This window comes from Salarias fasciatus, chromosome 12 (assembly GCF_902148845.1).
Source record: "Salarias fasciatus chromosome 12, fSalaFa1.1, whole genome shotgun sequence".
Taxonomy (NCBI): Eukaryota; Metazoa; Chordata; class Actinopteri; order Blenniiformes; family Blenniidae; genus Salarias; species Salarias fasciatus.
Window position 1 is genome coordinate 10,395,972 of NC_043756.1, and position 22,478 is coordinate 10,418,449.

Consider the following 22,478-nt stretch of genomic DNA (forward strand, 5'->3'; position numbering starts at 1 on the left):
ACCTCCCTTGCCAAACCTTAGCTGCGCTGGCTGCCACAGATAGACCAAGGTCTTTCTTTCCACCTCAACAACACATTGTCGGGCTCCTGAATTCTTCTATCTGCTGTGATTATGTACAAATGGCCTTCATTTGCCATCCATTTCAAAGCTGTAGTGCTGCATTGTGACTAGAGGCAGATGACGCAGACCAAATTACAGCGGGTTTGCAGCCTGAAAAGGATACTCGCACAATAGGCTTTGTGAAGTATTCCCTTCAATACGTCGCCATTATTCTCACCTTTGTTGGTGTTTCACTCTATGTTTCAGGAGCATCTTTGGTTTTTAGATTGCATTTGCGGTATTAGAGGAGTGTGGGGTTGAAAATACTTTACTCACCTCCTGTCTCTCGCACGCTGTTCCTTCAACCAGGGAAATTGGTTTCGTGTGAGGCTCTATTTTTGTTGTTTGTTACCTTTTTGGATCGTCTTCATTAGTATTTCTTGTTTTTATTGTTGTGCAGTTGCAGCACAATAACGATGTCAGAACATGAACGCCATCTATTGATCTTGGCTCATTTCTGTGCATGTGTGTGTTGTGCATTGGGTTTTAATACCTACATATACATGTATATGTATTCTTGTTTTTAATTCTCATTGTTTTGTAACGTCTCAGTGATGTACCATGTTGAAAACGAAAGGCTGCACAAAAATGCAAGTGCAGCAAAACTGAACTTTTCTGCTCCAAAATCCAGAGGTATCCTCCTTCATCATGCGTCCTGTTTGCCGCTTGCATCCACGGTTTTTTTTATTTTCTTGTCAAACTGCCTCTTATGCCTCACTAAACAGCAACAACTGACTGACTGGCCCACTCCTGAAGAGTTATTGCCTTATTAATGAATAAAATAGATTTCAGGAGTAGTTGTATCTCTTACGTTAGATGCACTGTCTGTTTGCATACATTACATCTCTGCTGTGCATAGCTATACCCGTCTTTGTATTTTCCTCATGTGTAGCTGCCATTCATTCCACTCAGAAAACAACCAACTCTTAACTTCATAGGCTCTAATATTATTGTGATCCACTGTTTCTCCGTCTTTTTTTTGTAATACTTGTTGTAAACACAGACTCCTGTGGAAGGCTGTATCAACGCAGTAAAGGTAGACTGTCAAGAGACACTATTTGGAAAAGTGATGTGTTCAGTGTTTCCACAGATGTTTTCCTCTTTCGCAGGAGTGCTGCACAGTAGACACCTGTACGCCTCAATACTTTTTTTTTCCTCCCTCTCTCTCTTGTTTCCCTCACTTTCTGGTCCCTGGTTTGGTTATAGAGGTTATCTGAGACATCGCCAGCAACCAATGGCAATTCGAGGCATTTTTTTATTTATTTTCACGTTTTTTTTTTTTAAATCTCAGGGATATACATGTCTTGTTTTGATCAAATGCACCTATACTGCACAGAGCAGCCCAGAGGCAGACGGGAGCTGTTGCTCTCACCTCAGACTATAGCTCAGGTACAGCCAGTGCAGTTCAGGACTTCACTCCCCAAATGTGTTGATCCTAGCTAACAGTAAACAAAGACAAGGAGCAGTGAGCAGGTGATCAGTCCATGTCTTAACATAATCTATTTTACATATGAACAATTATTCAAAAAAAAAATAATAGTCAGTTGAATAGTATGGAATATAAAGTGGGCGTATGGAGACAACCGAGGCTGCATCACAGCAACCGATCAATTCTCAGGTTGTTCAGATAGTTTGAGAGCAAACTGGAAAATAGAGTCCAACAAAGCCTGACAAAGACTTGATATGAGAAAGAAAATGTGGCTCAGCTACCATTTTAATGCCTTCAACATGAACTGAGAGCTTCAATATGATCTGCACAGTAGCTTGAGCTCAGGGAAGCAAACACCAGACCAAAGGATGAGTCCTGGGAAGGCGAAAAAGGGGATTTATGGAGTAAAATATGAAGCTTTTGAGTTGGACTGTTTTTCTATTTTTATTTTCAAAGTTTATTAACTGATACATTGTGCAATGTGGATACTTTCAACTTTTATACAAGACTGTTTGTACATTACATGTACATTATTATGAAAAGTCTAGTTTGTTTTTCGATTAGTTTATTTATGATGTCATAAAAACAGGCCTTTGTCTTTTATTATCTTATTGTCTACAGTTCAAAAAATGTATTTTGTCATGCAGGATGAATAAGACCTTATCTTATCTTATCATACCTCACTGGTGCGTTGAGGAAATAAACAAAAGCAACTCAAGAATCAAGCTGTTGTTCTCGTAGCATTCATGTGCGTGGAAATAGTTTGGTTTGGAAGTAGACTGAGAGCTGGATGTCGTCCAGCATTTTACCATCTTGGGATTCAGCTAAAAGCTGAAAACCTGCTCACTGTTGTTTTGTTGCAGCCCTGGTGTTGCTTTGATCATTGTCTGGTGCGTTTCTATTGGTTGCTAGCAGCTGTAGCTCACAGCGGCACACGGTGTGTTGAAGTGAGATGTTGGTCATGAAGTCAGGCTGTCTGTGGTCACGGGTCTGTCTGAGAACCCCTCTCACTGTGTGACATAAGACCACAGAGCTTCAGCTACAACTCAAGGTTATTCCATGATTCCCCGTCTTTCGTTTGTGGTGGACACAATTGCAGCGTACAGAGAAGGTGCTGTCGATCCCAGTGACTTCGTTGTAGCCTTGTAAAAAATAAAAGAAGCTGAACTGTCCCACTTGATGTCTCCTCACGTGGGACACATGGGGTAAATCTTGACCTTGAGCATCCCGGAGCTCGGTTTCCATCCCGGCACCAACAAGAAGGTTATCCAGCATCAAAACCAGGGAAAGTCAAAGGTACATGTTTCAGTGACCTGCTGTGGCAACCTGGAGAGAGGGAACAGCCCAAAACACGTTTCTTCTAAACTGTTTTTGCAGCTAAATGTAGATTTTTTTTTTTTGTTGTTGTAATGAAATATATGTCTTGTATTGTCCTTGGCTTGAACATCCTTGTCTGATCATCACATCTGTGTTTCATTTTCAAACACACAAAACATGATTCAAGATCTTCTCATTATCAACAAGTATTGTGTCGGCGACCATCAGCCTCCTTTATTTTTCACTCTTTCAGTAAAAATAAGTGAAAAGTCTGCGACGTTGCTTGTTGGCGCAGTGGCTCATTTTAATTTCTCACTCTGCCCCACCCAGCGAATAGAGCCACCCCTTTAAGTGCAGGGTCTTATCCCCCACTTTATGATATAAGACACAGAGCGAGTTGAAGTTCATTTGAGTTCAGTGAAATCTTAGGGGATTCATCATTACATATTTACTGGCTGAGGCTGATCTTGCTGTAAGGTTCTACCCTCGTCCCATTGATCTAGTGCGCATGTTCACTCCCGAGGTTACAGGACGTGCTTCCATTTGCATAAGGCCCTGGGCAAGGTTCTTTCCACCATTGATTGGCCTGTCCATGAGCGCCCCGTGCCTTCTCACATTGATCACTTTGTTTTTTCCCGGAGACAGTGCTACTCAGAGTTCAGCTGCAGCTCTGGCGTATCAGACCTGCCGGAGGAAGAAAATGAGAGAGAGGGAGAGAGAGAGAGACGGAAAAAGAAAGAGAGGGGTAAGTAAGAGTCAGCGGATGGATGCAAAACTTTAGAGCCAATATCTTAATCATTTTCCTTTGAGTTTTGGAGCTGAGAAACTTAAAACCAGCCTCCTCTGTCACCCTGGTGTCGCTGCTCCTTCGGCCTGTTTCCCAGAGCAAACTGCTCCGGTCAGTCAGATGCAATAAAACGACACACACACACAAATACACAAATACACTGATTTCCAGTGAAAGATGTACTATTCACTTTACACATGCAGTTATTACAATCTCCAAGCATATATGAAATACTGCTAACACCGAATATCCCTTCTTCACGGTGTATCTGTGCTCTTTGTGTCCACCCTGGTGTTCCTGAATCAATTTTTTTTAGCAATACTTTAATTCAGAGAGGTCAAAGGGGAAGCGATCTGGGTTTGCATAAGGTTTCCCTGATGTCTTCCATATTTTGTCAGTATTTCTATTCATCCAAATTGTAGTCAGTGGTCAGTCATTTTGTTTATTTTTACTTTCAATCACTTCAAACTTCACGTCCGCATTTTGATCCGGACATCGATGTCATTGTGTGTTTATCAAGCATGGCGTCAGTAGTGGCGCAAGGCTCAGACTCCCATGATGCACCGCTTCTCTTTGTTCTGCCTTGTGAAAGCAGCGCGCGGCTTTGTCTGCCTTCCTCGATCCTCTCGGCTCGTTGCCTCGGCGGCAAGGTCTCGCTCTCTTCTCTCCCTCCTACTTCAGACCTCTCGTTCTTTCACTTGCTCTCTAACACTCTTTGGGCATTGCTGTCCACTTTTTTCTCTCCCGTCAGTCATTTGTTGTCTCGTCCGTTTCTTTCCTAATTCGCAACCGAGCTCGCCTTCACCTCTTCATTCTCCCTTCACCCCTTGCCGCCCCGTGTTTTTTTTTTTTTTTTTTTTTTTTTTCAAAAATGTCAAACCATTTCCTGATACCATTCTTCTTTCTTCTTCGCTCTCGCTCCTCTCGGCTTGTACGAGCTCCTGTGGTCACCCTTTTACTTTCTCCTCTGTGCTGCCACTTGTCTGTAAACTTACCTCTTCTTGTTTTCTTCTTTTTTATCTCTGCTCTGGTGTGTGTGTTTGTGTGTGTATATCAGTGTGTGTTGAGTGTTCACCTATTCTTTTCTTTTCCCCTTTGCTTCCGATTGAGACACTTCTTTTTTTTTTAACCTTCCCTCTCTTAACCTCAACTTCACATTGGACTTGCGTTGGCATTCTTTGCCAACTATTCCAACCCTTAACTTGATACTGACCTCACTTCTCTCTCCTTCACACCTGTGTTCTTATACTTTTTTGTATTTGTGTCTCTCTTTTTTTTTTTTTTTTTTTTTTGACGAACGGTCTCAGCCGAAAACCATCCACTCTCTCCCAGCGATTCAAGCTTCTCACACTTCTTACTTACAACTGAAAGAATTAATTTCTCAAGTGTCATTCATTTTCTTTAAGCCGTTAAACTGAAAATTTTGCCCAACTTTATCATTCACCATCGCCTAAAATGTCAAATGAATGATCTGCAAAAAGGCTTATTGAGTTTCTAAACTATTTTTTTTTTTTTTTGTCATTTAATTCTTACGTATGTATTAAAACTCTGTATTTTTTGCGAGGATTTCCCGTTCTTCCTGGAGTCCTTTCACTCTCGCATGCCTACCATTGTCTCGCATGTGCCGTTCCCACTGTGGCGGTTCTAAGCCTTCACCTGCTGTGCCTGGGTGTGTCAGCTGGTTACGACCTCGGTCACCTTCAGCAGAGAGGCAATACAAACGCTTGACACGAGGTTTGAATGTGTTGAAGATGACATGTTGACAGCTCAAATGAATCACTTGTCACGTATCATTTTTCCCCCCCCCTCCCTCCCCCTTTTTAATTTCGCCATAACAATACATACAATATACGAGAGGAATCTTAAGGAGGTACGGAGTTGCAAATTGTCACACAAGCGTCCCATGAATTCGACACTTCAAATCCGTTTTGTTTTCCTGTTTTTCTTTCCTCTTTTTATTGCTCTACCCTGAAGTCTGAATAGTCCCATTCTGTGGCAAATGTAGGAGGAAGAATAAGCGTTGGGATTTGAAAGGAGAGAAAGTGCTGTTTTTGAAAAGCCGCGAGGCGGCTCCTGGTGCAAATGTCAGTGAACTCCGTGACTCGAGGGGTTGAAGTTTAAACCCTCTTTCCCTCCAATGCTTCTCTATCTTCCATCTTCTCTTATCCTTTTTCGCTTTTTTCCTTCAAACTCTGCATCTTCATCCACGCCTGCCTCGATCACTCTCTGTGTCTCGCTGCTTTTAAAGTTCACTCGATGCATTGTTGGTATTCTGTGGTGTTTTCGCTTTGCCTACTTCAAACCCTCAGTACCAGGGTCACAGCACTTTCTGAGTTCGCTGAGGTGTATGTGTGTGTGGGTGTGCGTGTGTGCACATCACCTGCATACTGCACTGTTTATTTTCCTCACAGATCCGGATGTTAAACAGAAAACACATAATGATGAATTTGATGGAAATGGGAAAACAGGCAATCCCACCGTTTGTCTTCGGGCTTATTTTTTCTGCCCTTTAATCTTGATATACTCCTTACCAACCATTCAGCTGATCCATTTCCCCCTTCTATAGCCTCCAATATCTGTGGAAACACCAGTTTGAATCGTTTATAGCAGTTTTTCCAGGGATGTGTTTTAGTTATGTACCTGCAGTAAAACATATTTAATTTTTTAAGCCTGGAAAGCTGACAGTGAAAAGAGATGAACTGTTTTATGTGCCATTTTAAGGCTTTATGTGCTGTGAAATATGATGGGGTTGTGAAAGACCAAAGGAAGGTAGAGAGACGATGGGGAAAGGAGAGCAAGCGAGAGACTCCCGGTGTGGAGCACCCTTTGATGTCTTCGCTGGCTGGGAGCTGGATGCGGAACTCACTGAAGGGAAGGCCTTGTTTCATGGCGGGAATATGAAGCCGGGCGTACTGTCCGAGTGCACAGATGTTCGTTTTATTCTTTCATGTTCACATACAAATGTTTTATCTTCAAGCATGAGTGTGCATTTTGTTTTATTGTTCCTGCAAGCTAGCTTTTCAGCGCTCCCGCATCACGCCCATCATTAGTTTGTGGTTCATGTTGAGATCAGTTACCGGGCCACATCGGGGGTCTGTGTGTGTGTGTGTGTGTGTGTGTGTGTGTGTGTGTGTGTGTGCGTGTGTGTGTGTGTGTCCCTAGCTCATATATATTCGGCTTTCCTATTAGATGGCTTCACACTCGACGACTCCTCTGGACTCCTCTGACGTTGGCTTTCATGCATGGCCTCTCAGCTTCTCCCTCGGTCTCCCCCTCTCACTCTCTCGCTTTCATGGCCTTGAACATTAAAAATATCTTGGCGGTGTCAGACAACTTTGAACCCCCCCCCCACCCCCCGCGACCAACCAAGTAGCATCGACAACACACCCCCATCCCCCCCGTACCCACTAGTTAACTTCCCTGCGTTTTTCATCCCTTGTTTCCTCCATCATTTTCATTTTTCTCTCCAGCGTCTTGCCCCTTCCACCTTCCTCACCCACCTCTCCGTCTGTGCCTTCCTCTTGTGAAGCCATTTCTCTCATGAATTAAACCTTTTCACCTCTCGCCTCCCCCCAAGTCTCTCACTGCTCTCTGCTCTCTTCTGTCTGTTTTTTTTTTTAATTCATTTGGGGTGATGGTTAGTTGATTTGGTCTGAATTCTCTTTGATGAAAACACTAGGGGGCACTGCCTGTCCTTTGTTACCCCTGTCTTTCCCTGTGCAGGCTTCCATGCATGTGTATTCTTATGTGTTTTGTCTTTGTCTGTGTGCCCATGCATGCGCCCCTGTTTGTGTTTGCATTTCGTTAAAAAGCATTCCCCTGTCAGTAATGGATGACACCGATCTGCATTCAGTCAGACAGGAAGGCGGGCAGGCGGCAGGTCTCCGGTGGTCACCGGGGCTGGTTGCTCGGTACCCGTCTGCATCGAACACCCCCCCCCCGGTCCTCACGTTCACCCCGTTTCTGTTTGGTGAACCCAGGGGTGTAGGTTAATGAAAAGGGCTTGGACCACCGAGAAGAGCGACAGTCATCTCCCAGTCACCTCTGCTCACCGCCGCCCCTCCGAGACCTTCTCACCATGACAGGTCCCCCCCCACCTCCCTGTGTCTCTCTCTCCCCACGTCGGCCCCCTGTCCCCTGGGTCATACCATCACGCCGTAGCGTCAGGCTGCCCACCGGCCGCCAAACACAGCGTTAGACAAAGGTGGATCAACTGAAAGAGGGAGTGAGGCATCCTCAGTCTTAAGGAAATCTGTGAAAGCAACTCTAAAAGCGCCACGATTCAGCCAATGAGCCTTCAGTCACATCGGGGTGAGGTCAAGGAGGAGCTCGCTCCTAAAAAAAAAAAACTCGGCCAGTTCCACACAACGAAGTTTGAGGGAGTAAATCTTTGTTTTCGAGCTCGTCGAGTCGCTCCGCGCCGCGGCTATGCTAGCTCCTCTCTTTACATCTTTCGTAAACATCAGCCTCACTGTGCAATTAGCGATCATGTTCTCTCCTCTCCTGTATCTTTAAGTCCGCTGATGACTGTGATTGTTTTTGAAGGAAACTCTGAATTATTGATTTGTTGTGTTTTCTATGGTAAGGAGACAGCTGATGAGGGGTGTTTGATAGTGCTAATTGGCAGCTCCCGTCCATGCAGCGTGTGGTAGGTGGTGGGTTGGGGCTGGGCGAAGTGAAGCGCTGTTATTGTTTAGAGGTGTCAAACCCAACACAGAACAAAGAGGATGGGAGAAATGTGCTGTGCTCGCCAATCAGTGTGCTGAATGCGGTGAAAGCACACACACACACATACACACACACTCGCACGCGCACACACATGCATACTCTCATGCACGGACGTAAAGATATATGGATATTATATTCCTATATGTATGAATGCATATGTGTCTGCCCATTCACACACAGCCGTGCATTACCTGTCGTTCACTCACTCGGAGATGCGCGGACACACAAACACCTTCGTGCACACTCTTGGGTGGGGGAGGGGGGGAATTGAAAATGACAAGATAATCACCACATTCAGACTTACCTTCAGCTCTAGGTAAATGCCTCTCTCTGAGATAAACTAATAAATATATTTTCTCTTCAAATGCGTTCCACTGAAGGCCCTAATTACCATACGCTGACAAAGACCTGACAGAGGTGTAATAGTTAAAAGGTAATTTTCACTACAAGTAGGAGTTTGGGTAGGGAAGAGGGTCAGTGCCACCCCCCTACCCCGCCTCCACCTCTCCCTCTAACGGTTTATTCACGCTTTTCGAGGACTTTTTGCATGATTGACTGACAAGGTCTCTTTCCGAAATAGCATCTTCAGTAATAAGAAATAATTGACTCCCTAATCAAAAAAGGGTTCATGGAATCCACAAACCCAACAGTAATCTTCTGTGGCATTTCCAGCAGAATTGACAGTCCTCATAGCTTCAGGCGCTATACCACTTTGATTTAATTGCTTTTTTTTATAAGATTAATAATATGCTTTATACTGAATTGTGTGTGTGTGTGTGTGTGTGTGTGTGTGTGTGTGTGTGTGTGTGTGTGTGTGTGTGTGTGTGTGTGTGTGTGTGTGTGTGTGTGTGTGCGTGTGCGTGCACGCACCTCGTCCTCCTCTCAGGCTTTGTTTTTAATCAACAATATCACTTGAAAAAGAACTTCAACTGGTGTGTTGTATTTTTTTTACTGTTGCATGTAATTCATTAAGGGAATCATTGTTGAGACTTTATTATGCACTCAAAAGTATATTGCTGAGGTGGTTGAGTGTAATAGTAAATAAACAGCATTAAAATAACTTAAAAAAACTAACCAAAGTGAATATTTTTACTTCTATTTGTGCTATGCTTTTTTAAATGCATTCCCTATCAAATAATGATTATAATAATAGCTTTATTCTTCATTCCTAATTTATTATGACTCAATTTATTTATATTTGTTTAATTTGATGTGGTTTTTGATTTCAGTGTTTTTAACTTGTGGGGGTTTTTTTTCCTTTTAAATAGGTGAATGAAACAATTTGACACTATTTAAGATCTTTTTTGTTGCATCTTCGTTCAGCTCGTTTGAAAGGATAATTGAATTATTTTATGTTTTCTTTTCCTCTGTATTAGAATTTCATTCATATATCTTTTAATCTCATGTCTTGAACACTTTGGGCATAAAAATAATAATTTATGTACACGAGCCTGGAGAATTGAGAACTTTTATATATGATGGGGCGAATTAACTTGTAGCTTCCCCCAGCCTGTCCAATTTGTAACATGGCCTCAACCCTTTCTCTCTCTTTCTTTTTCTGACTCATCTTTCCTCTCGTTAAAAAGCTGTTTTAAATCATGGCTAGTGGCAATGAGAAGTTAATTTCAGATTGTTATATATTACCATTAACTTCAGTTGGCCTTCTGTAGTTTTCCCTCCCTCACTCTTTCCTTTCTTTGAGTACAGAGAGTTCACGCAGCCTTTCCTTTTCTTTCCCTTCTTTTTTTCGGGCCCCTCTCTTTTCTCCCTGCCCCACGGCACCGGAGATGAGCAAATATGAAGCAGCAGAGGAAGATAACTAAAGGGGGGGGAACGCTCTCTTTGTCACTTTCATTAGCACTGTCTTTTACCTCTCCTCCTCTTTTCTTTTTTTTTCTCCCAACTTCTTTTTTTTTTTATATTCGTTCATGCAGCTTTTCACTCAGAGATAGGTCGAGTGGTCCTGGAAGTTTAAACAAAATATCTCCCTCGAGAATTCAGCTCCTGCCACACACACACACACACCTGATATGCTGGTAACTTACAGGGCAGTCGGCACTTTCAGGATTGTTGTTTTGTTTCATTTCCTCCATCTTCCTATTATCTTCTTCGCAGCTGAGGTGAAAAACAGTCCACTGGTAGATTTTGCCAGGAGCGAACCCCACCCTTACCGGCCGCGCACAGTAACTGAACAAGCGTGGATTTTTATGGCGTAAAAGTGAATTTGTGCAGAACTTGCGCGCATGAAAATGAGCTTTTCTTGATGACGGAAAGACGAGTGAAAAAAGTCACACAATTGTCAAAATTTAGCTCCACTTCAACCTTCTCACAACAAATTTAGAAGAATTGAGTGAAAATTCCACATCATAGCTCCTAGGAAATTTTCTCACTACACCCCAATTTAGAAATGTTGGCTTGGATGCCAACTTTGGGCTCAGTTAGTAGAAGGAATCAGTGTTTATCAGCCCCTAAGGCTGTGTGTGTCTGTGTGTCTTAGAAATGGACAGCAGTACCCGATGGATATTTAACACATTAGCTTTGGCAGAGCTGAGAGTGGTGTGAAAACACACTGATTTCCTAAGTGGCAATCATATCAGCCTCACCATCAGAGAAGCAGCAGAGAGCAAACATCTGTGTGTATGTGTGTGTGTGTGTGTGTTCGTGTGTGTGTTCCTGTATGTCCCAGAATTTGAACCATTTGTACCGTCATTTAGTCACTGATTCTTGCTAAGCGGTGTGTAAACTGAACTCTTTATCAGTTTATTATTGAACGTGTGACTCAGCTGCATTAAATGACTTTATTTAGGTTATGTGAAAGAAGAAATTGATTCATAGTTCAAAATTCTTGTGCATCATATATATTATGTGGTATTTTCCACTGTTCTCTGCATGATATATTTTCCCATGATGTTTAAGCTCCCTGTCCGTTTCTCGTTTCACTCCCTCCACCCCCCCACCGCCGCCCAGGGTTTCCATATTTATCTGTCTGCCTCTGTTGTTGCTTATGCCTGCTCTGCATGTGTGTGTCTCTCTGTCTGTCTGTGGTAAGCTGCCTCCTCCCTGCCAGGGTTCAGGGAGCCCTTGGTTTTCCTCGATGTCAGTATCACCCTGAGTTACAACACAAAGGTCTCAGCCTCCTCCGCCTCCACCCGCCCTTGTTAGGCCCTCACTCGTTCGCTCCCCTCCCTCCGTCAATCCCACTCTCGCTCGCCCTATCCATCCTCCCTCTCCAGCCGAGAATCACCCATCCGAAACTATGTTAAAACAGGGTCATCCCCGGTGTACACTTAGAGGCTGTCCCTTTAACCTGCTCTGAAATACTTACGGCTATTATTATAGCTTATAAATCATTAAGAAAGTTTAATTATACGAAAATTTCATGGTGGAAATGTGCAAGCTGACACATGGGAAGGGGAATTTAATGGGCCAGCAAGTCCCAGCACCGTGAGGAAAAATATTGAGGTTAGGTTTCTATTTTACAGCATTGCCGGAGGGTTGGGAGACAGGCAGAAAGACAAGAAAGAAGCACTTTGAGAGTGAGAGAGAGGCAGTGGAAAGGCGAGCGGCGAGGAGGAGACCCAGACTGTTTCCGAAGGATACAAGTAACTTTAACACTTCACTCTGTAGACCAAAGCTGTTAAACATGCAGAGTGATTTGGGAATGATAAAGACCCAGCCCACTATACCTTATGCATTTTTTTTTAACTACATTTTATTTTAATTAACTCGGGCTTTAATTAGTCAATGTGCCACAATTTCACTTTGTGAGGAAGCGCCTTCTAATGAGAAATTGACATTTAGAGAAATTCCCTCATTGCAGTCTAAACAATAGATGGGCCCTCTTTTCTGTTAATGTTTCAAAACTTTGTCCACTTTCTTGTGTCGATATCGTTTCAATGTGAAGCCAACAGGACTCCTGATGTACTTTTCAACTTACTTTGCATTTGGAGGCAGATAAAAACTCCAATTATGTGGAGACTTGTGCTCAAATTTTCCAAACATTTAATTTATTCAGATACATTATTACCTAATTGTGAGCTCTAAAGGCCAAAAAACTTACATGTCTTATTTTATTAAATGAAAAGCAGTTTTTTTTTTGCGTGTGGAATGCTGTTGTTCGTGAACATTGTCTTACTCGCAGCGCCACTCGTCCTTTCCTAATTCCCTTCCTCCCTGCCCTCCCGCTTTCTGTCCCTGTGTTTCTCTCGCTCTCTCCTCTGTCCTCTCTTTCCCGTCTTCCTCTCGTCTCCCATGCGGGCACAAGCGGGGCGCAGCGCCCGCAGCCGGCAGGTTTCCTGGCACGCCGCTCCTCATCCTCTGTCTTTTGTTTCCACCAGTGGACAGCCGTTCTCCACCTCTGCTGTGTCAGTAAATATTTATTGGCCTTCCTTTTCCTCACCGCCCCCACTGGTGTGGACGTACGTCCCTGTACATGTGTGTGTGTGTGTGAGGGTCCGCGAGCGTACACGTGTGTGCGTTTCATACATTCACACACACGTGGAATCCCCCCCAACATCCCCACAGAGTTGCGCCACCTTTCCCCACCCAGTGTCCAGCGCCGTCCCTCTCACGGTTCAGCGTTCTCCCTCTCTTAGCCTCTCTCTCCACCCGCCATCTCCCTCGCTCTCCTTCATTTTCTCTCCATCACACAGTTGGCCAGTAGCCATGAGAGGAATGAGGAAAGCGAGGAGGAAGTTATTGCAGTTCTCTCCTCCTCTCGCTCCCTCCGACTCTACACTCCGGCCTCGACCAAAGTTCATGCACCGGGGAGTCAGAGGGGAAAAAACCCTGCGAGTAAATGCGAGTGACCTCAGTAAAAAAAAAAAAAAGAAAAACCTCTGCGCGCTCCCAACACTAAAGGTTGCGCACACACACACACACACAAACACACTCCCTCCCGCTCCCTGGAGTATCGTGGCCTCGTGCAAGAGAGGGCTTCCTTCCTGTGGTTAAGACAAAGGAAGCTGGGGACCGACAGGGGACCCGAGACTGCTGCTTCAAAGCCACAGGAAGCGCTGGTGTTGTCTCTTCCTGTGGAGGGTGTTGGAGCGTGGGGGGCCAGCTGCCTGTGTTTTCACAGCCAGGGATGAACAAGGATGGCTGCCTTTTTTTTTTTTTTTCATGCGTGCCGTAGCTAAACCTGCGATACTCTAACTCCCGTCAACCCGTCTTTGACCCAGCACCCAAAAATCAGTTATAAATAAAGGAAGAAATACAGTTAAGGATAATCAACTAAGCGTCTACTTAATTAAACCTCAATAACTAATGATTAAAATATGCACCAAAAAAAAATAAAAAATTGTTGCAATAGCATCAGCCAGCTTTTATGTTTGTTTTCTCGTGCCGAGCCGCTGCCACTGCCTCAGCAGAGCCTACATGTGCTTTCAGTGTGTACATGTTGGTGTGTGTTTGTTTGTGCCCCTCTTCCAATGTTGTTGTATTGGGATTTATGGGGGTGTATGTGTTAGTGTATCTGCGCCATGTGTTTTCGAACCTTTCGGTGTGCACCCACATGCATGTTTGTTTGTTTTTTTCTGCGTTCGCCCTGGCTTCTCTGATGCTCTCCTCTTACTCTCTGGCAGCAACAGGACAGTTAATCAATCAAATATTTAAGCAGTGCTTCAGTGCTCAGTGGGTAGTCCTAGATTATCTGTGGCTGTTGGCAGTGCATGGCGCAGCCACATTATAAGCCTTGTCTCTGACTGGCATCATCATGGGGTGCCTCTCTCTCTCTCTCTCTCTCTCTCTCTCCCTCTCCCTCTCCCTCTCTCATTCATACATACACTCCTCTCCTCCTTCCCCTTGGCCTCTGCTCAGTCTTTGCTCACTCTTTCTAACGCGCTACATTTTGTCCTCTTTCTCATTCTCACTTATTCTCCATCATTCTCTCTTTATCACTTGCTTTCCTATCTCTTGTTTGCTGCTCGCCAGTTACACACACGCACGCACACACACTCTGTGTATAATTGTGGCTTTTCACATTGACTATCTGACAGTGAGCAAGGCCCCTTAAAGAGCTCTCATCTTTTCGTCTTTGCCGTTTTTTCTCTCTTTTCTCTCACTCTGCATTCTTTCTAGGGATGAGTCTGCTTGTCTCTCCGCAGGGAACTCCATTGTGGATTACCATTCAGTTTTCGCCCAATTATCTAGTGGCTTTCGCTGCCTTTGACACATAATTATCAAAGGCCTAAATAATTGTCTTTATTATTGCCGGTGTTTAGATGTAGCGTCAGCGGAGCAGTCGTGAGCAAGGGAGCGTCACGGGGAGAGGAGAGAAATGAAGTATTTATCTCGACCAGAGATTAGCTTAGCATGCTGTTAAATGATGTCTCGTCGCTTATTTCAACTCCTCGTCCAGATAAATAAACATGATTAATACAACCCCCCCCCCCCCCCCCCCCCCCCCCCCTCCCTCCTTTATGTGCACACCCATTGCATATCACATTCTACGTCAGCGGTGAAAATAAGATTATGCACTACAGAAAGTCTGGCAATTAGCTGGCTTTGTAGCAGGAAGCAGCTTAAAGCGCTAAATACTGTACACCGCTCAGGGCCATGTGCGAGGTCAGGTACAAGATACCGGGGTTAGAGGAAAGTCTGCGTTGCGTGTAAAATGCGACTGCGCGTTTTTGAGTGGCTCCAAATACGCAGGGGCTGCCTATTTCATGGGGCTTGTGAAAAGCTGGATTTAGTAGAATTGTGCCAACCAGGGGGTCAGAATCTGTGATGTTTGCGTGTCTCGATAGCAACCAGGCCCTCTGCAGAGAAATCAGAAAAGAAATGGTTTATGAGGAGGGGGAAAAAAAAAAAAAAAAAGCAAGGGTGGGTTTGGAGGCGGGTAAAGGGGGATTTCATAGTTCAGCCAGAGTGTGAGTACATGTGGTCTGAGAATGAAATCAAATCTGCATCATTTGTTGTGCCTCAGCTTCTTTATCATGGTTCAAATCTGGGCCACAAACATTTCATCCTCACTAGCCGGAGGATCCAGGATTGACAAAGTGACTAAAATGGATATCTGATTCACATGTGCTTAAAATGACATTTCCTCATCAAGTAAAGGTTATTGACTTTTGGATATTGTGGCTCACAAGGGAAACGGATGGAAACCGCATCTGTCCAAAAAGCCACCAGTTGGCCATGTCAGAGGTTCAGAGGCTGTGCAGCCAAACTTAGTCCAGTTTAAGCCCAGCTTTATTTCTTCATTTATTTCCAAATGCCTCAGATTGTTATTGCCATTTTCATTTCATGGTTTAGGCTGGATGTTTACACCATTTTTCACTCGCCTCCAGGTAAAACTGGGTGTGCAGTCATGCACATCTCACAAATGTCCAGCGTCACTACAGAAGGCATTATGGGATTAATCCACGGACTCAGTTAGATTTTCATATGAACCCACACATCAGATTGATCACTTCATTCAGTGATCATCTAAACAGGACAATTTGACCTCTCAATTAAAAGGAATTCAGTCAGAGTGGCATAAACATGACTATATAAGCAGCTATACTGAACAGGTCACGGATATGTTCAAAAAAATAAACCCTCTCTAACATAACATCTTTTTTTTCCTTTACTAAATTGTGGTATAAAAATGGCCTTAATAATTTATCTGAATTACACTGTTATGCATGTAATGGTGCAGGAGATAGATGAAGTGCTTCAGATTGGTGATAAACATTCCCTCAAGGTGGTACTGTGTGCTTGAAGGCCGCCCTTCAGGCTGAGGACTCCGGTCTGAACTCTTGTGACGGGGTACATCATTTCCATTCACGCTTCATCTTCATGCTTACAGTTAAAGAACGCAGTAAAAGCCAGGCTTCCTTTAGAGATGCTCCAAAGATCCGACCCTTTGGTCTGATGTCCCTGTGAAGTGGGCTCGGGGAAAGACAATTGTCCTCATGGGGATTAATAAAGTATTTATATTATATTCTGTGCTTTGCACATCTGTCTGTTTCTCATCAGTCTTGCTTCGCGTCTTCTGTTCCGTTCCTCCTCGTGCGTTCCACTTTTTGATTTTCGTTCAGAGGCTCTCTCCCTTTCCACGCCTCTCAGAATTTTTTCACTCACAAGCCCCACATGTCCGCCCACCTTTCACTTGGCTTCACATATCCAGCTGCTTTCGCATTTAAAGAAAAGGCCAGCACAAAGGCGGCAAATGTCTCAACATCTGCGTGTTGGTTTTAGCTCAACAAGTATTTCCACATGTTTCTCTCCTGTTCCCCTGTCCGACACCAGACTGATCACAACAGCTGACTTGTTTCCGTGTCGAAGCTGCTGTCTGCAGTTACATAGTGAATTAGCACATTTAACATTCTGGATGTACATGACTTACTTTAGCTCACGGGCGAGCGTGTAAAATGAATTTTTTTTGTGCAGTAAGACAGCTTATATTTATATCCATTTACATGTGTGCGGCTTCACGGTGCTCCATGAGTTTCACCCACCTTGGAGAAGACACAGACATGCTCAGATTATGCTTTCAGCACGCATCTAACCACGCCTGTCATTGTGGCCGGTAAAACATGGGACCCAGTAGGTGCCAAAACGACTGTGGTTAAGGGCCACACTGAGTATTCGCTCCTCGACACATTATTTGTCAACCTATTACCCTGACTGTTACCGCAGCCAGCCGTGTGTGTGCAGCCGTTGCGGCGACGGGAGCTGTCACGACGAGTGATTGATACGGCCCGTGTTGAGACGAGAAGTTGCTTTGGTTTTTTAATCTTCAGTTGTGGCGTCATGAAGATTTATTCTCCCTTTTCGTTTTAGCAAGTACAAGACACTGCGAGCATAATTGAACGGTAAATTATAGGCGAAACTTCAGCTCAAAAGTTGGTTGTGGAAAGACAAAGTGCGCTTTGCACCTTTCACGTAACATCCATGAGTTCTGAATCGAATCATGTTGATAACTTTTGATTTCTTACAACCCCATTTTTGTAAACTGTTTGATGTGATTTGTCTAAATTCAAAATCCATGATTTCAGTTCCGTGGAGTTGTGAAAAGCACCATCTATAATGCCAGCCCTACTCCTACCTTACCAGCTGTGCTTTTAGGCTTTTTTTTTCCCTTTATGCACGCCTTTATCCTTCACTGTCATTCACTTGCTTTTCCACCAAAAAGACCCTCTGTCGTTGATGAGTGGGCTCCTGTCTACTCTCACATTAAGTCCTACACACATATGCCTACATAGATGCGGCCGTACACCGATACATACACTCCCTCCCCGTCTGTATTCTATCATTGCTTCAGTCTGAGTTCAGATCCTTTGTTTTCTCTGAAGTACTTTGTTTTAAATGTGTCATGTCAAAACATTTGAGGATAGACTTCAAAAAGCTGTCATTAATGGCAGGTTGGCACATGCTTGGTAAAGAGTGCTAAGTTTACTTTGGAATCAGTTACAAAATGTATTATTATTGCAGTTTTAATCTGGCATCCATTGAAGCATATATGTATTAATAGTTGATTTGCTTTTTACAATAAAAACGAAAAATATAAATGTTGCAAAGGAGACTCATTTAACCACTTTGTGAAGTTTGAAGCCTGGCCCTGTTCACTGTTCTCCGAGTTTTCCGTGCACAGTCAGTCCACTGTCTGCTGTTTTCTGGCCCCTGATAGCCCCATTTTTTCCAGAAATTCGCCCATTTGGCCAGCGCCAGAAAACAAGACCTTGACTGACACCTCCAGTTTTAAAAGGTTGAGTTTGCTGCTCCCCTGGGCCCAGTTCTGCCAGAGGAGAGCTTTTCAACCAACCGTGGATAAGGAGGGACTTTACTGGGGAGTGTGTATGTGATCGTATGATTCTTTGTGGGGTGAACAAATGTGTCTGTGCATACACGTGCAGTGTCTGTCTTTTTTTCTGTCTGCCTCCATTGCAGAGGGCTTTTCTTTCTCTGTGTTAATGTGTATACCGCTCTTCTTGATATGCTTTATTACCCACTATGACAAAGATGCTCTAGTGGAATCTTTATCATCTGTAAGATGTGCGAATCCTTAATGCCTCAATAGGTTCAATTTGTCTCGATACACTCCCACTTTTAAATGGCTGGACATGGCAGCATGAATTCGAATGCCCTGGAATGTGGGTCACCTGCACCTTCAGCAACAACCACCCTCTCCTTCTTCATAAAAAAACACTGTCCTGTTCTTGTGCCCTGCATTTTTTTTTAATCTGCATGTTGACTTGTGGGCCATTCTGAATTCATTTTTCACATGTAATCACAAACTATTTCCTAATCTCATTCAATGCCTTTGACTCAACATTACCTTGATGTCCTGCTGAAGTACAAGTCTGTTTGTTTGTATTGCCTTGAGACCAACAGAAGTCCAGCATACTTCAAAATTAGTCTGTAAAATGAACGTTGCACTTTAAAACACGGTCCATAACCTCATTGTTGTCCAAAAAAAATCACAAAACTTGCCATCCGTGCTATTCAGCAGTAGTACACCGTCTCCAGTAGGCCACAGCAGCCTGAAAGTTTCACTAAGCGTGTACAGTAAGTGATTGTTAACCTATTGTTGCAAGTCTTGTTCTCTTTTCTTCCCATTTTATCTCGAAGCAAACGAGAGTGAAACGGCACGTTCCCCAGACCTGGCTATAGTACTCCTTGGGGTGGGACCAGCGGTGTGGGGAGCCTATTGTAGCGCGGTAACAAGTCCTTTGTGTGACATTTTCCTTGGCGTTGACATTCAGGGGGGAATAGGAAGACGGGTCTGCGAACGCCACATTCTCTGTGACATGTGAAGGGAAAGGGTATTAAGAATGGGGACCGGGGTATTTGAACGTGCATAGGAAAGGACATTCGCACAGAACGTGACAAGGACATGCTACAGTGGAGCAGTGCTCTTTCATATTTCACTTTATAACATTATGCTATACATCAGGTTGAATCTGTATCCTTCGCCTACAAAGCTGTCCACTGGGCCTTTGCTGTCATTGCTCAAGACATACGCTGGAACTGCATGCCGGACGGGGAATAGCCTTTTAAAGCAAATACTAACTGACAAAATGGATATGTCATTTTACAGTAGGAACTCAGTCAGTTTTAAATACAGCATTCACTTCTTTTAAGTTGTTGAGTGTCTTTCTAAAAAAAAAAAAAAAAAAAAAAAAAATCTCCTTATTGTTGAAAGATTTGAAAGGGTACCTTCACCGACACTTAACTGGAATAAATATACCAAGATCATGTAGAACATGTTAAACTGCAAACAAAATGCACTTTTGGTTTGTGTGTATTTTGAGTGTAATCAGCTAAGAATATCACCGTGAGTGACATCTCACCAAAACAGACAAATTCAAATAAAGATTTTGTGTGCAATGTATGACCTGTTTACATGAAAATGGAGACTGTATCACTTCTGTTTGAGCACTTGTATGATTTGCAATGACTTGCAATTCAATGAGATGATCATACTGGCTGAATAACGTCATTCTGATTTGCTTTTTTCTTGCAGATGAACCAGAGAGAAATGCAGGTGAAGAGCAAAGTGTGCGCTGTGGCTCTGACCGACTCTGCTCACAACATCTGGCTCCAGGAGACCAGCAAAGGCACACAGGACTGGATGCAGCAGGTGAAATATCCACACACATTTAAATGCATCTCACACGCCAAAGCCAACAAAGATGCTCCAAACTATACAGAGGTCCCTTTGCATCCCTTTGCTTTCATCATGTCATGTAAATTCACCGATACCGGAGAGAGCTGAAACCTCTTAGGTTCTGCTTGTCTGTAATTTCTCCATGCACAACCCCGCTGACCTACACAGGTACCCCTGTCCAGCAGCTAGGCTTAAAAGTCATGGAGAACCATTGTTCTTCATGTTGTCCTTTTTTTAATCAGCCTGACTTTTTTCCCATAGTGCATCTCAATGAACCCGGTTAACCTGTGCTATTGCATGTTGTGTGTGCCTGTGTCTGTGTGCGTGTGTACCTGTGTGTACTTGCGCGATTGCCTGTGTATGTGTGTGTGTGTGTGTGTGTGTGTGTGTGTGTGCACAGCTGGGCATGCATAGATGCATAGTATCTGCGAGCGTGCACGCTTTGTTCGCGTGTGCGTGCGAGATGGAGTGCATGTGCACATTGTGTTAGCTTCATTTTAGCATTTGCCCTTTCTGGTGTGACCTCTGTGCCATATGCATCACCTGGGCTCACTCAGTATGCACATACAGATGAGAACCAGCAAAGACCAAAGCTGCTGGAGAGCCAGGGATGCAAATGTCACACACACGCACACACACACATGCACACAGTCTCAAAAAGCAGACACACACACACACAATCACCTATCTTACCTTTATTTGTATTACAGCCTCTTTTATTTCCTTTGCCTTTTGTTTTTTTTTTTTGTTTTTTTGGTTTGTTTTTTTGCTATTTCTGTCATCTCCAATTCTGCATGTGGATGTTTTGTGTGTTCAAGCACTTCACATGTCTGTGATTGTTTTTGTATGTCAGTTTAAACAGTGAACATTCAAGGTTGCTTTGGCCCCCTTATCCTTGTTTGGCATTTCCTATTTTTGATTCATCTAAGGGATGTTTGGGACACCACATAATTGGAATGTTAAGTGAATTTCTATTTGTGATGATTACCCAGAACAATAAATCTGAAATAACCTTCATTGTCCAGTCAGAGGGAGGGGACAGACAAGGATTCACTGTCTCTCGTACTCATTAACCCACTGTCCTTTTTGGCTGAATTAAGAGAGGAGCCTGCCTAATTAAAAGGGAACAGTGGCACACCTACACACCGCTTTGCCCTTGTCAATGATAAAACAATAACAAAAAAAAAACTAATAGAAGAGATTTGCACATTTAAAGGTTTTTTTTTTAAATAAATATTAATCCATACCTCTGTTTTTTAAAGACATAAACAGGAAGTTGTTTTTTGTTGTTGTTGCATACAATATAATTCACAATGATAAAGTTTTAAAGTTGGATTTTAATTACTTTTTTCAAACATAGCATCATTTCTTTTATTTTGAAACAGAAGATTCCTAATCTCATTTAACAAAAACAAAATTTCAATTATACTTTAAGAGATATTTCTTTAAGGTTTGCCATGTTATTATCGTTACTAATTTAGACTTATTAGCAAATCATTAATAATGGATGAAGACATTAATTTTGAATTTTGTTCAGTATTTCATCAATAATCTTTCGGAGTAAAATAAGATAAATACTGGTCATCTCAGCGGTTCCCCTTATTTTTGGCTTCTGTACATAGATGGCAGTGCTAGAGAAGCCACGGGTCAGCATGAGGATTGAGGTGAATCCAAAGTCTAATATCTCCCAGCAATTTACAGCAGAAACCAATGGGTGTACATCTGCAGTGGCTCCACCCAAAGGTCAGAGCCCCTTTGTGTTTGACTCAGAATGCTAATCCAGTGATTCTGGACCGGTTCACGTTCTATCGTTGGCTCGGTTTGCTGATATTTGGCTTTGAACAATTACATCCACATTTTACATGGGAGGTCGGGTTGGTGCAGCGGGCCATCTTCCAGTTCCGAGGTTGGTGGTGCAATCCCACATCTCAACCTGAGCACATGTTGAAGTGTCCTCGTCGAAATGCAAACTTTGATTGCAGCTGAAGGGATGGGCACATCAAAGGAGAGCCATCCCAGACACCCCAACAAAAGGAGCGTTGGTCTAGGCGCACTATAAATATGGGTGCCCATACGTCGGAGTGCATGTGAGGTCGGAGCACCCCAGCAGTGCTCGGCTCTGTTCTTCTCGAACAGAGATAATTCCCTTCCTTCAGGGTTCAGGAGGTCACTTGATGGCGGGATGGGGCGATGAGAAGAGTGAAAGAGAGAAGATGAGATTTAGAGATCAGCGCATGCTGAGCCAGGTTATATAGAACAGATGGGTCAGACAAGGGCCAGCTGACGTCACAGCAAGGAGACCAAGTACAAAATAAAGGTGAGACAACGGCAAGAAGGAGAAGGGATCAGCAGAAGCAAACACACCATTGACTGAAACAGAAGGACAAATCGACAATAAAATATACAATATGTGAAAATGTCAATTATTTACTTCCGATTGGCTGCCACTGAGAAAGCACAGGGTAGCGGTATGGAAAAGGAAAACAAAAAGACAGGTACGATATGAATGGAGTGAATGCAGA

At 43.5% G+C, this 22,478-nt stretch overlaps 1 protein-coding gene across 2 annotated transcripts in view; it reads left to right on the forward strand.

The window, feature by feature from the left end:
• The window catches only part of arb2a (ARB2 cotranscriptional regulator A), a 143,578-nt gene that overhangs the window by 75,228 nt on the left and 45,872 nt on the right, over positions 1 to 22,478 (forward strand). For both annotated transcript variants that reach the window (XM_030105611.1, XM_030105612.1), the window contains exon 9: positions 19,813 to 19,929. In XM_030105611.1, the coding sequence (XP_029961471.1) occupies positions 19,813 to 19,929 (117 nt within the window). The remainder of the gene's footprint in view (positions 1 to 19,812; positions 19,930 to 22,478) is intronic.